Raw genomic sequence first — 15,722 nt, 5'->3', positions numbered from 1 at the left:
CGGGATCCCCGTCCAAAGCAGCGGTGGTGTTCCAACCTCACCACAACCGTGGGTGGCGTCACGGACAATTTCCCTTACCCAAATCCCCTTTTACTGTGGAGCCTGGGATCACAGACCGGGTCATGCCATCGTGATACCCACAGAAGTGACTCTGTGGCCCGGATCTGAGTACCCCTGGTCCCCGGGCGAAACATTTACACGCTACGAGATCGCTACAGTGATCTCGTTAGTGTCACGGATTTTGTGACGCACATCCGTCCGCTGTAGCGATCTCGTTGTGTGTGACTCCTAGGAGAGATTTTGGATCGTTGCAAAAACGTCCAAAATCACTCCTCGTTGACATGGGGGTCCTCTCCCAATTATCGCTGCTGTCGCTTGGGCGAAGTTGATCCTCGTCCCTGCGGCAGCACACATCGCTACGTGTGACGCCACAGGAACGAGGAACCTCTCCTTACCTGCCACACGCCAGCAATGAGGAAGGAAGAAGGTGGGCGGGATGTTCGTCCCGCTCATCTCCGCCCCTCCGCTTTGATTGGGCGGCCGCTTAGTGACGTCGCTGTGACGCTGAGCGAACCGCCCCTTAGAAAGGAGGCGGTTCGCCGGTCACAGCGACGTCGCCGAGCAGGTAAGTACGTGTGACGCTGCCGTAGCGATAATGTTCGCTACGGCAGCGATCTTCACATATCGGCATAACGATAGGGGCGGGTGCTGTCACGCTCGCCATCGCTAGCATCGGCTAGCGATCTCGTAGCGTGTAAAGCCACCCTTAGTAGACTTAGTAGACTGCATCTATGTGTCCACCTCCAATAAGCGTATACTCCTGAAAATGGTGTACGACAGAAACCTGTTTTGTGTTGGGTTTGGGGAGAGGGACACAGAGTGAAAGCAACCTTATTACACAATGCCTTTTGCTTGCAAGGTGGGAGCAAAGCTGAACTTTGGGAACCTTAAGAGTATATGCCCACGATCAGTAATAGCAGCGTTCTGGATTCAGCGTGTTTTCCCTGTGTTGTACAGTAGAAGCACATTGAATGGAATTTATAGAAATCCCATGCCCACCGTGTTTCTTTTTTCCGCAGTGTAAACTGACATGCGGTGTGGCTTTCCAAGCAGCAGCATGTCCACTTACGCTTGCAGAAATGCTAGTCTTCTCGGAGGGAACACAGCGAAAATCTGCTGCGCCCACATCTTTGATGGGCATGGACACTGCAGGCTCCTGTCGAGAACACTTGCATCTCCTCAAGAGAAGACACGTTGCATCTAGAATGAAGCATAATGGGATCGTGGGCATGTACTCTAAAAATGCAGCAAGAAAAAAGCAATAAAAAAGCGGGACAAACTGTGTTTTGGCTTCAGTTTTTTTTGTTTTTTTTTAATTGCCAAATGATCAGATTTTGGCGGCAGAAAAAAAAGCATCAAAAAAGCAACGTGTGAACATAGTCTGAATATATCTTACGTTCTCATTATTAGGAAGTATTATATTCTGCGTACATACAGTTATCGCACTATTTTGTGTTTCAGACTTTTTACACCTCTGAGCCTATACCATAAGCCCATAGAATTCTATGGGCACCGCATTCAGTCTACAGAATTCAGATAATTGTTAGGTTAGGTCAAAATCAATACGCATCTTTTTATTAAATATTTTCTAAAATATACAAGCAAAAATAATAAATAATAAATCATACAGATATAAACGTTTGACAACAAATCTATATTTTTTTCCTATCATCATTTCCTTGTATCATCCTAATACATGGCTAACCTGTCTCCTCTCACTAGGCAAAATATTGCACTCATATATTGCGTAACTCCCAGGGTCAATCATCTAATAGACTAGAATGCAATATTAATTACTTCACAATTGTACTGTTGTCTGTATAGTACCACCAGTATAACAATAAGTACTTGTATGTCGCATGACTATGTTGCACAGAAACAAAACCTCCCAAAAACTAATTACTGACTGACCTAATATTATTCTCATGTAGATTTTGTTCTTTTCTAGCTGATAGTATGGATTGGTTCACCTGCTGCCATGTAGTCCAACCACTCCCCCGCTACTGATTGGCAGATTTCTGCCTCTGCACAGTGAACACAGAAAGCTGACAAACAATGGTGTGGGCGGGGTTATACAGAGGTCAGCATTCAGAGAACTGCTAGATCTGGGGCAGATAAAACAGTGATTTTTCTCAAATATGCAGCAAACAGTAAAGTAAGTGACACTGAAAATCAGAGTCACGGTGCCTATATGACGCTGCTTTTAGATGGGGTAGCAAAAACATGATGACAAATTCCCTTTACAGTGCTTGCCCTCAGCTTCATAGTGAAGTTAGTGGATAGAGGAGAGTTAAAAAAAGAATAGAAAAAAGTCACTAATAATATAATCCATATTCAGGATTCTGGCAAGGATCCAAAACACAGCTATATGCATCAATCCCACCAGTAAGTGAGTCCTCTAATAAACAAAATGTGGGTAATTTGGCTCAACAATATAACCTACAATGCAATGCTTTATTTCCTATACAATCCTATACATGCATGGTCCTGAGGAGAAACAATAAATACATATATTTACATGTCACCAAGCCTAAAACTAAAGTCTGGTACACACAAGCTTGTCCTGCTGGTCTTTCTTAGCACCATAATTAAGCTTGGTAAAGGATTCCAGGATCTCCATCATACTCCGGTCCTTGGTCTCTGGCAGTATCCAGAAAGAAAATACAGCTGCGGAGATGCAGTAAGCCAAGAAAAAAATGAAGCAGAATGTCCCCAATGCTTCCTGGGAAAAAAGAGGAAAGGGTCATGTAAGTTGAAAGGAGGTCGGATGCCCTGATATACTGTATGAATCTATGTACATGATTTCAGAGATTTGCTATTCAGAGACTACAAACCTTTTCATGAGCAGTGCGATATTTCACTATCCCCTTCATGACATCCGGCGCACATGTACGGCACAAGTCGGAAGTGGATGTATGGAGCGGGTTCATGGGGTGAGCCTTCCTCATGCGTATTTTTTTTTTAAAAAGGCACATGTTGTCCCTCTTATGTTGATACATAGCCAAGATAAGCACATGGCTGGGGTCTGCAGCTGGAGGTTCTGCTGGGTATCATAATATAGGGGGACCCTACGCTATTTATTTAATTATTTTTACCCCACTATACATACACAGACAGCGTGTGCAATTGCAAGCAGTCAGACATGCTGTCACACAGGAGGACACTGGGAGAGCCGGACGAAGGTGAGTGTGTAAGGGGATGTAAGGCTCAGCTGCCCCAGACCTGCAAAACCACTGTGTATGAAATGCAAGGTTTAAAGTTTGTTATGGTGTAATGTGTTTAAACGGCCACTAGGTGGCCACCATTTGAAAGCTGCTTCCCTGGTACTCCCGGGCTAGAGGGCGTTAGGGAAGGGGAGGGGCTTAGTTTGAAAAATAACGGTTAAGAAGTCAGTTGATGAGGAGAGACCCTGAGGAAGAGTGACAGACTGCGTCTGTGAGAGGTAAGATGGAGGAAAATAACTTTATTTTGGCATTACCTTCTGGGTCGAATCTGGGTGCCAGACACGCACTGCAGCCCGGGTGGTGGCCATTCCCTGACAGATACCTAACAAACCCACTCTGTCAGCAGAAGGTCAGTGGGCCCTTGAGAAAAGAGTAGGTCCTGACTGACCGGAATGCATTGATTCTGCTGTGGATAGTGAAGCTGAAGGGGAGAATTAGGAGCTTAGGGACCCCAACGGGATCCTGAGTACCAGAGAAGCGGTCAGCCAGTAAAATGTATAAATTATCTGCTGTTAATGGAAACCCCTTCAGGAAACAAGAATGTGCCCGCCTCAGGCGAGATAAATAACTGTTTTTGAAGACGTTGACAAGTAAAGAGGTTTATTTGGTGGAAAGAATCTGTGACAGTGTCAGTGCTTGTGATGCATGAAGAAAAAGTATGATTACTGTATTGCACTAATGTGGCAGTTGGGGTGCAGAGGAAGAACACCGGGCTGTGTTGCAGCGGAACAGCAGGCTCTGCCACAATTACAAAGGCCCCCAACTGCCCCAATCATTTATTTTGTTTACTGTGTGCAGCACCCAAAGGTATAATATGTGCCAGGAGGTGGCCATTATGGGTACATTTATACCAGGCTGAGGCCATTGTGGGGATATGTATACAAGGATGGGGCTATTATGGGAACATGTATACCAGACTGGGGTCATTATAAGGACATGTATACCAGGATGGGGCCATTATGGGGACATGTATACCAGGATGGAGCCATTATGTTAACATATATACTAGGATGGGGCCATTATGCTGACATCTATGCCAGGATGGGGGCCATTATGGGAACATATATACCAGGATGGGGACATATATACCAGGGTGGGTTCATTATGGGGACATCTATACCAGGATGGGCCCATGATTGGGGCATATGTACCAGGATGGAGACATATGTATCAGGATGGGGCCAGGATGTGAACATATATCAGGATGGGCCAGGTTGAGGACATATATACCAGGATATACCCATGATGGGGTCATGCACCAGGATGTGGTCATGATGGGGAAAAATACCAGGATAGGGCTATGATGGAGACACATATACTAAGATGAGGTCATATATAAAAGGATGGGCCATGATAGGGGCATATATACCTCAATGTGGCCATATTTTCCAGGACACACCCATGATGAGGTCATACACCAGGATGTGGGACATATTTACCAGGAAGTGGCTCAGGATGGAGGACATTAGTACAGTAGTCTTAGTACTACACAATGAAGGGGGAGGAAGGGCAAGTCACATGTCTTTATAGGATTTAGAAGACTACAACGGCCCATACATCTGACAACATGTGGGGAGGCCCAGGCTCAAACTTTGCATCGGGGCCCATTGGACTCTAGTTATGCCATTGCATGTAGGGTAGTCTAGCCACAGTGACACACATAGACCCATGTGGTTGGATATCCAGGGGACAGCGAGGCGTCAAGCCCCCACCCTCCTTGGTAGCAAGTGTGATCTTGTCTACATCTGTAACATAAATGCTAGTTTGTACTACAATTTCTTATGAAAAGCTGAGTGTGAAATCCGTTGCAAGCAAAGTGGAACGGTGTTTGAAATGTGTTACAAGAAAACTAAGTGCAGTTTTTAACCATTGTGGACTAGTCTTTAATAACCCTCACTGCGAAACCACCCAGTGTGAACTAGACGATGAGAAGCTGACTTATGAACGAGAAGTACCGCTGTGACCAGACACTTCCACACCCACTCAAACCTCCGTGTCTGTAGCGTACTGGGGCAAGTGAAGCAGTAAAGGCCTCGCCCATGACTCCCGTTCCTGGCCAAGTTACAGACAGCTGGATCATTAGTGCTGCAGAGGTGACTGATTTATCAGATGGGTAATTTTCAATACTGGCTCAACTATTTATTGTGAATCATCACCTCTCGCTGTTTATGAAGTGGCCTTAGTAGTTCCTCTGTCATTGTTTAGTCTATTGGGGATTGGCACCTGACATTTAGCACCTTAACAAACATCAATATGTATTTTATGTTGTCATTAAAGGGTTATTTGCCACACACCATTTTATTGCTCTATGGCATATGCCCTGTGCTAGTGTCCTGTGCTGTGTGGATGAAGGCCCTGATGAAAATCCTAACTCATCATAGAGCTGTCGGATGACAATATTACTAACTGCATTGGTATTAGCTATTTTAATTTGGAAGTTCAATATCAAAGCCAATGTTTCCACTAAAGGCCGCTTAACACGCTGCGATATCGGTACCGATATCGCTAGCGTGGGTACCCGCCCCCATCTGTTGTGCGACACGGGCAAATCGCTGCCCATGCTGCACAACATCGCCCAGACCTGTCACACATACTTACCTGCCCGGCGACGTCGCTGTGACCGGCGAACCGCCTCTTTTCTAAGGGGGCGGTTCGTTCAGCGTCACAGCGACGTCACAACAGCGTCACTGAACTACCGCCCAATAGAAGCGGAGGGGCGGAGATGAGCGGGACGTAACATCCCGCCCACCTCCTTCCTTCGCATTGCGGCCGGGAGGCAGGTAAGGAGAGCTTCCTCGTTCCTGTGACGTCACACGGAGCGATGTGTGCTGCCGCAGGAACGAGGAACAACCTCGTTACTGCTGCAGTAACGATATTTGAGAATGGACCCCCATGTCACCGATGAGCGATTTTGCACGTTTTTGCGACGATGCAAAATCGCTCATAGGTGTCACACGCAACGGCATCGCTAATGCGGCCGGATGTGCGTCACCAATTCCGTGACCCCAACGAGTTCGCATTAGCGGTCGCAGCGTGTAAAGCCCCCTTTAGCCTTTTTATCTAGTGAGCTGAAAAGTTATTGATTAACTGTGACTGTTCCTATCAAATTGGATTATCCAAAACAATGACAAGTAAATGATTGCTAGCCTCAAATAGTGTGACATAATTAACTTGGCTTGAGGTCTAGGTCAATGAAAGGAAGGATAATGTCAGGGTCCCTGTTAGGGCTCATACACAAGACCAATTTTGCTGTCCAGTGCGACCTGTGATTTTCACAGATAGCACTCAGACTCATGATTCTCTATGGGGCTGTGTGTCAGGCCTCTGCCACACTCACGTGAATTTCACGCACGTGCCGAGAGACACGTATTTTCCCTGCGTGTTGTGTGCAGGTAAGTACGTGTCTCTGGTACGTGCGTGACACGTGTGTTCTACGTGTGCTATCCGCGATAGCACACGTAGAATCAGTAATTATTATACTCACCTGGTCCTCCCTGCTGTCCGCGCTGCTGTCCGTGGTGCTGATCCTCGGTCTCCAGCCCTCCCGTCTCCCCGCTGCTGCTGCTGCCAGGCAGTGAAGTGAATATTCTATGAGATTAATGAGCGGCGGTCGGCAGCAAGAGGCAGCAGCGGCAGAGACAGGAGGGCTGGAGAAGGTGAGTTAATGTTTTTTATTTTTTTCCCTGACATGTGTGTTTACTCCGGCGCGTGTCACACGGGACCGCATCCACACTACACCCGTGTGGTACGGGTGCGGGCCGTGTGACACCCGTGCTGCCGGAGAAAACACTGACATGTCAGCGCTTTGAAAATCGCACACACGTACAAACGCACACGGACACACGTTCCGTGTGGTTTTACGTGTGTGTGCCTGCTACCATAGGGTAGCATTGGTTAAAGTGTCTCCGTGCCGCCGGTACGTGTAAAAAATGACAAACACGTGCCGGCAGCACGGATGTGTGGCACAGGCCTCACACGGTATTTGGCTCAAGTGTCAGGACTACTTTTGACACTGTTCACACAGCAGAGTCAGACACTCCACACGATGCTACTTTGAGTTGCACAAACAGGCTTGGACATCGATCAGGTCTGCTCGTGTTAGTAATCAGACTTGCAGGAGTTAATTTCTGCTAGCCTGTGATTACTGCTAGAGTCACATGTTGCAGGAGACCTATCACATTCACCTCTGTCCTTTTTAAGATGGAGCCTGTTCTCCCATGCCAATGATACCTTTATGCGATCCCGGTCCTTGTGCTTTGATATGCAGTTGCTGGTGAACTTCTATGTGCTGTTTGGTGTGTTGTGGAAATACTCTTGTTGTCTGATTATTTCCTCCCTTCCTTTAGTTTCCTCCTGATCACATATTGTCTATATGTCTTTCAGTGATTGCTGCGAATTTGAGTTTTGGTTTCCTACCACCCCCATCTGTTTATTTGTGTGGGATTAATCACTCCTGTCTCGGCCTTCTCCAGGTGTAGGAAGGGGGGCCACTAGACCAGTGTTGTTCAGGAGCTAGGGTTAGGAAGGTGGCCCAAACATCATCCCCTTTAGACGCATCTTTGGGATCAGGGTGAGCCAGGGTTTCCCTAGCCTGAGGGCCAGTGTAGGTTCCCCTGTTCCTAGTGATCCTGTCACACCCCGTGACACTGTGCACATGTCCGACTTTTTCCAGGGACCATGTGATACGAAGCAGAAAATGCCTGATTTTGATCTGAGTGTCGAATCAAAATCGACCGTGCAAGTCTATGGCTTCTTGAAAAACATCGGACAGCACTCGGATGACATCCAAGTGCAGTCTGAATTCCATAGAGTGACATAATGGAGAAGACGGATAAACTTTTTTTTCTCTCTACCTAATAGAAAAACTGATGCCACTCTCATCAAACTCTGATCAGAATAGTTAGACCATTTTTCTTGGATGGAAAGAATATGGTCATGTGTCTTTACCCTATGCCTAAGGCACAGACTGGGTTAATGTCTGCATCACTGATAGTGTAGCACAGTAGAGAGGTTAATGTCTATATGCCTGGAGGCCTAGGGCAATAAAGAAGTTAGTGTTAGTATTCCTGGTATCATAGGCTAGAGAAGGGGTTAAGGTCTCCATCCCTGGTGCTCTAGGGCAGTAAAGGAGTTAAGGGGGCTTTACACGCTACGATATCGTTAATGTTTTGTCGTCGGGGTCAAGTTGTTAGTGACGCACATCCGGCGTCATTAACGATATCGCAGCGTGTTACACTGACCAGCGACCTTAAGCGACCTCAAAAATGGTGAAAATCGTTCACCATGGAGAGGTCGTCCCAAACTCAAAAATCGGTAAGGGTTGTTTATCCAGGTGGTTCATCGGTCATGCGGCAGCACACATCGCTGTGTGTGACACCGCAGGAGCGAGGAACGTCTCCTTACAATGCGGAAGGAAGGAGGTGGGCGGGATGTTACGTCCTGCTCATCTCCGCCCCTCCGCTTTGATTGGCCAGCCGCTTAGTGACGTTGCGGTGACGTCGCTGTGATGCCGAACGTACCTCCCCCTTGAGGGAGGGATTGTTCGGCAGTCACAGCGATGCCGCCGACCAGGTAAGTGCATGTGACGCTGCCGTAGCGATAATGTTCGCTACGGCAGCGATCACAAACAATTGCATGCGCGACGGGGGCGGGTACTTACATGCTCGCTATCGCTACAAATTGCTAGCGATAGCGCTACCGTGTAAAGCCCCCTTTAGTGTCAGTTTTCCTTGTGGTCCAGAGTAGAAAATAGTGTAATGCTATGTGTGCACTAGAAAGTGCCTTTTTCTTAAGAAAAAAACACGATAAAACCACGGTAAAAAACCACACCAAAACCGCAACGAAATCCGCATGCGATTTTACCGCGGTTTGCTGCGGTTTGCCACGGATTTTGTGCGAATTTGCCTTGGATTTACCGCAGATTTTCCCCAAGTTGATCCCTGCGGATTTTTACCATTATCTATGGCAAAAACCAAAGGTACCTGCGGAAAACAAATGGCATGCTCATTAATTCTGCAGCCGAAAATCCGCGGGTAAATCCGCGGGTATAAAAAGACGCAGTGTGCGCACAGCATTTTTTAAAACCCATAGGATTTGCTGGGGAATGACTGCAGCAATGTTAGACACATTTTCTGCAGCAATTCCACGGCAAATCCGAGGCAAAAACCGCGGTAAATCTGCAGCGTGCGCACAGAGCCTCACAATGTTTTACACAAATGACCCTGATAACATAGCATTAAATCTGAAAGGTGAGTTATTTTATCATGTTTCACCTTGACTTGTGTCAGACAAATTTCCTAGAATCCTAAACAACCTCTTTAAAGAGATAAGTGATCAGAGCAGGCCAAAATAACACCTAGAACAGACAGAATTTCCTTTTAGCTGTGTTAAAAATCCTACCTCAACGAATGGAAAAGCCAAGCCTATCACAAACAATCCCAGCCAGATGAGGGCCCCGGTTATGGCATATGCCGCTGGTCTGTAGGATTGCACAAACAGCTCCGTGGGCAGCACACAAGTGACACCTCCTGTACAGTAAGGATTAGAAAACATTGGTTTATTCAGGATTTAATTCTCCAGATCACAATAGACCCATCACTATGTATTACATTTAGTTACAGTCAAGATGTACTATATGATTCGGAGATAATTAAGCCCCAATTATTTAGACTATTTTCTATCTGATTTGTCAATAACTAGAATTATATAGATAAAGACTACGTGTTTATCATATTAACAGATAACTGACCTGGACCCAAGCCGTAGCTCAATGTAAAGATGAAGATCAACATACAAGAAGCATATGGCAGCCACGAGTATCCACTCTGCAGGGGAAGAGAATGACGGTATAAAAACTAAGGGACAAGCAGCTCTGAGTCTTGTATACAAGTCCCCAATTATTAGAGCAAGAGGGTGCTAACCAGAATATAGAGCTTATCATTATTAATATGACTATACTATGCCTGATGTTACAATTAAGAAAGATATTTTTCTTTCAAGTTCATTGCAAGAAAAAAACATTTAGATATTGTACATCTGTGCAACCAATTTTTACCTAATACTTCTAAAATATAAAAAATAACAATAGACCAACATTGATGTATATACAGTATTCGGTGCCTCCTATGTTATGTATGTACAACAGTCTCAACGTCTCTTATGTGATGTACATTCAGCAGTTTCTGTATACAGCAGTCACAGCATCTCCTATTTGTTGTACATACACCAATATCAGTGTCTCCTATGTTATGCAAGTACAGCAGTCCCAGTGTCTCCTATGTGATGTATGTAAAGTATATATACCAATCTCAGTGTCTCCTATGTGATTATGTACAGCAGTCTCAGTGTCTTCTATGTGATTTATGTACAGGAGTCTCAGTGACTCCTATGTGATGTGTGTTCTTGCAGTCTCAGTGTCTTCTATGTGATGTATGCATAGCAGTCTCGGTGTCTCCCATGTGATGTATATACAGCAGTTCTAGTGTCTCATATGTAATATATATATATATATATATATATATATATATATATACAGCACTCCCAGCATCTCCTTTGTGATGTATATGCTTTGCAAAACTTATTATCACAAAGAGTTGGCTGCACTCCAGGCCAGCACAAAACTGGAAAAGCAGTTGTGAGAAGCAACATCATCAATACCATCTAACATCGCACCAAAAAGAAGCCACTCCAGCTACCACAATTGGGGGGAGTTAATTCATTGTTTCACCAAATATACCAATGTGATTTTCAAGTTGATAATTTTGTGCAGCCCCCGAAAGATGGTAAAAATTTCCAAATGGCCCTTGGCAGAAAAAAAGGATCCCCACCTATGCTTTAACAGGCATGGCTGTGCATAGTGCATTGTGTGGCCTTGTCTGCTAGCAAATAACATGGCTGGGCCATCATGCAAGCAGGATTAAAGGCACAGTGACGGCCCATCTGCATCACTGTTAGTAGACACAGCTGCAAAGTGCACTGTGATCGGCCATGTCTGTTAAAGTGACGGCCATCAAGCAGCCACATGCACAACCACATCCACATGCTGGAGAGGAGCTGCACTGGAGACAAGTGGGGGAGGTGGGGGAGGCTGCTGCCAGCTTCCCCATCTTAACACCCCTTAACAACTGCAGACCGAAACATTATGTCATAAGTCATATAGGTGAAATAACCTGTGGCTGATTTTAACAGCTGACATGTGTGCCTCGCAGGCACGGGTGGATTCTGGTAACCCCTTAAATCACGCTGTCAAAATGTGACAGCGCGATTTAAATACCCGTCGTGGTAAATCTTCAGTCACCCGGCTCCATTGGCGGCGCTGCGACGTGATCACTGTGAGCTGATAGTTGCCATGGTAGCACAGGGTCATGTGATGACTCCTGTGGCTCACATGACTCACTTCCTGTTTTAGCCGGCTGAGTGCTGCTTCTAACAAGAGATGAGTATTTCTGGCGATCTTAGCTGTGTAACTGTGATCAACAGAAATGAATGAGCAATCAGACTGCTGATCCTTATAGTCCCCTAGGGCTACTAGTAAAATAAAAAAAAAAAGTAAAAAAAAGTTTTAAAAAATTAAAACAAAATAAAAAACCTAAAAGTTCAAATCACCCCCATTCGCCTATACACACATTTGGCATAGCCACATTCAGAAATGCCCGACCTATCAAAATATAAAATCAATTAATCTGATCAGTAAACGGTGTAGTGGCAAAAAAATTCCAAACACCAAAATTATTGTTGGTTTTGTCACAGCAAATTCTGCGCAAAATGCAATAACAGGTAATCAAAACGTAGCATCTGCGCAAAAATGGTACCGTTAAAAATGTCAGCTTGAGAGGCAAAAATAAGCAATCACTGAGCCATAGATCCCCAAAAATGAGAACGCTACGAGTTGCGGAAAATGGCGCAAAAGGTGCACCACTTTTTTTGGACAAACTTCAGATATTTTTTTTAATCCCTTAGATAAAAGTAAACCTATACATGTTTGGTGTCTACGAACTTGTACCAACCTGAGGCATCACACCCACACATCAGTTTATCAGTTTTACCATATAGCGAACACGGTGAATAAAATATCCCAAAAACAATCATGCCATCACACTTTTTTTTTTAATTTTTCCTCACTTGGAATTTTTTTTGCCGTTTTCCATTACACCTTATGGTAAAACGTATGATTTCAGTTAAACGTACAACTCGGCCCGCAATAAACAAGCCCTTATATGGCAAGATTGACGGAAAAAATAAAAAAAGATACGGTTTTCGGAAGAAGAGAAGCAACAAAAAGAAAAATGGAAAATTGGCTGGGGGTGAAGGGGTTAAAAATATCTCTAATTTGTCAGTTTGTATGTGCATGTATGATGTGTATATCTATGTATTTCAGTGTATATGACTGTGTATATATTTAATGTTTGTTTAGATTTATTTTTGTCTTGAAATATATATATGCACTTATGCCTATATGAGTAAATATTTGTGTATGTGCGTGTCTGTGTGTGCATGGAGCCCACTGTGACTCTTTCACCCAGGGCCGACCCTGATGCTACATTATCGTGGAGGTCTAACCAATGCTGATATCTGCAATTCAAGGACAGGGACTTTGGGAAACTTTAGGTACCGTCACACTAAGCGACGCTCCAGCGATCCCACCAGCAACCTGACCTGGCCTCGCTACATGAGTTGCTGGTGAGCTGTCACACAGGCTAATCTCACCAGCAACCAGTGACCAGCCCCCAGCCAGCAGCGACGCGTGGAAGCGATGCTGCGCTTGGTAACCAAGGTAAATATTGGGTAACCAACCCGATATTTACTTTGGTTACCAGCACACACCGCTTAGCGCTGGCTCCCTGCACTCCTAGCCAGAGTACACATAGGGTTAACTACCCGATGTGTAGTCTGGCTATGTGTGCAGGGAGCAGGGAGCCGGCACTGACAGCGTGAGAGCGGCGGTCGCTGGTAACGAAGGTAAATATCGGGTAACCAAGGAAAGGGCTTCTTGGTTACCCGATATTTACATTGGTTACCAGCATCCGCAGAAGCCGGCTCCCTGCTCTCTGCACATTCAATTATTGCTCTCTCGCTGTCACACACAGCAACATCGCTAGCAAGTTGTGCCTCAGCAGCGATGTTGCTAGCGATGTTGCTTAGTGTGACGGTACCTTTTGTCTTCTGTGACCTTCACCCAAGTTTTCCAAATGCCACTTGTTTGTCCATTGCCTGTAATGTGCCTCATAGTTATGTGTCATCAATGTCTTTACTGAGAAAATGCCTTTTATATTAACATTGTAAAAGCAAATTTTTTTTTGTAATTTCCGCTTTCAGAAAAAAACATTTAAAGGGATATTCGAAAGTTTACACTGTGTGCAGACTTATTAGGCAAGTTGTATTTTAGAGGATTTTTTTATTATTGATCAACAACTATGTTCTCAATCAACCCAAAAGACTCAAAGCTTAATATTTTTGGAAGTTGGAGTGGTTTTTTTTAGATTTGGCTATCTTAGGAGGATATCTGTTTGTACAGGTAACTAATACTGTGCAGAATTATTAGGCAACTTAATAAAAATTAAATATATTCCCATCTCACTTGTTTATTTTCACCAGGTAAACCAATATAACTGCACAAAATTTAGAAATAAACATTTCTGACATGCAAAAACAAAACCCCCAAAAATGAGTGACCAATATAGCCACCTTTCTTTATGATGACACTCAACAGCCTACCATCCATAGTCAGTTGCTTGATCGGTTTACGATCAACATTGTGTGCAGCAGCCACCACAGCCTCACAGACACTGTTCTGAGAGGTGTACTGTTTTCCCTCCCTGTAGATCTCACATTTTATGAGGGACCCCAGGTTCTCTATGTGGTTCAGATCAGGTGAACAAGGGGTCTATGTTATTATTTTTTCATCTTTTAGACCTTTACTGGCCAGCCGCGCTGTGGAGTAGTTGGATGCATGTGATGGAGCATTGTCCTGCATGAAAATCATGTTTTTCTTGAACGATACTGACTTCTTCCTGTACCACTGCTTGAAGAAGTTGTCTTTCAGAAACTGGCAGTAGGTCTGGGAGTTGAGATTCACTCCATCCTCAACCCAAAAAGCTCCCACAAGTTCATCTTTGATGATACCAGCCCATACCAGTACCCCACCTCTACCTTGCTGCCGTCTGAGTCGGAGTGGAGCTCTCTGCCCTTTACTGATCCAGCCTCTGGCCCATCCATCTGGCCCATCAAGAGTCACTCTCATTTCATCAGTCGATAAAACCTTTGAAAAATCATTCTTAAGATATTTCTTGGCCCAGACTTGACGTTTTATCTTATGTTTCTTGTTCAAAGGTGGTCGTTTTTCAGCCTTCCTTACTTGGGCCATGACCCTGAGTATGGCACATTTTTTGTGCTTTTTGATACTCCAGTAACATTGCAGCTCTGAATTATGGCCAAACTGGTGGCAAATGGCATCTTGGCAGCTTCACACTTGAGTTTTCTCAATTCATGGACAGTTATTTTGCGCCTTTTTTGCCCATCACGCTTCTTGCGACCCTGTTGGCTATTTGCCATGAAACGTTTGATTGTTCGGTGATCACGCTTCAAAACTTGGGCAATTTCAAGACTGCTGCATCCCTCTGCAAGACATCTCACAATTTTAGACTTTTCAGAGCCCGTCAAATCTCTCTCCGACCCATTTTGAGAAAGGAAAGGAAGTTGCCTAATAATTAAGCACACCTTATATAGGGTGTTGATGTCTTACACCACACCCCTCCTCATTACAGAGATGCACATTACCTTATTTACTTAATTGGTAGTTGGCTCTCAAGCCTATACAGCTTGGAGTAGGACAACAACAGGTATAAAAAGTATCATGTGATCATAATACTCATTTGCCTAATAATTCTGCACACAGTGTAGAAGTTATTCTCTATCCATAGAATATGGGATCATTCCACAATTACTGGGGTTCTGATTATATGCGCTGCTGTAACATTCATTCTTACAGGGGTGCCAAAGAACAATCAGCTATCTCTGACAGTCCCATTAGAAGTGAATAGGGTGACATTGTGTATGATTGACCTCTGCTCCATTCACAAGCGGTCAAACGCCAGTGATTGGGAAGTGGGCGGATAGAGGATAATTTCCAAAATTGAGAATATCCCATAAATAGATATTTACAAAATGACAAGTTTTTCTTACTTGAAGGGTAAGTGTTGCAGTGAGTAAAGTCAATGTCAGTGCCAGGATCACATAGTTCACCCACAGTAGTGTCTTTCTGCCCAGACGATCAATGAAAAAACCCTATAAGAAGACAGTGATGATAATGAAAATGAAGAAAAATAATCATCAGTGCCAGAAAGTGCTCTTTTCCAGTGACTGGTTGTTAAAGTGAATCTGTAAGTATTACTTTACTACCTCATCTGAGAGCAGCATGATATAGGCAAAGAGACCCTGAAT

The 15,722-nt window shown here is 44.5% G+C and overlaps 1 protein-coding gene across 1 annotated transcript in view; it reads right to left on the bottom strand.

Annotated features, from left to right (window-relative positions):
* Nucleotides 1-1,547: 1,547 nt before the first annotated feature.
* The window catches only part of LOC142298854 (solute carrier family 2, facilitated glucose transporter member 11-like), a 34,754-nt gene continuing 20,579 nt past the window's right edge, over nt 1,548-15,722 (bottom strand). Inside the window, exons 9-12 of the mRNA XM_075341795.1 lie at nt 15,465-15,566; nt 10,033-10,108; nt 9,684-9,811; nt 1,548-2,782 (exon numbers count right to left, since the gene is read on the bottom strand). Of these exons, the coding sequence (XP_075197910.1) occupies nt 2,597-2,782; nt 9,684-9,811; nt 10,033-10,108; nt 15,465-15,566 (492 nt within the window). The 3' untranslated portion in view covers nt 1,548-2,596. The remainder of the gene's footprint in view (nt 2,783-9,683; nt 9,812-10,032; nt 10,109-15,464; nt 15,567-15,722) is intronic.

The sequence above is a fragment of the Anomaloglossus baeobatrachus genome, chromosome 1 (assembly GCF_048569485.1).
Source record: "Anomaloglossus baeobatrachus isolate aAnoBae1 chromosome 1, aAnoBae1.hap1, whole genome shotgun sequence".
NCBI classification, from domain to species: domain Eukaryota; kingdom Metazoa; phylum Chordata; class Amphibia; order Anura; family Aromobatidae; genus Anomaloglossus; species Anomaloglossus baeobatrachus.
Note: the sequence above shows the minus strand (reverse complement) of the source record. Positions and strands in the feature narration are given on the sequence as shown.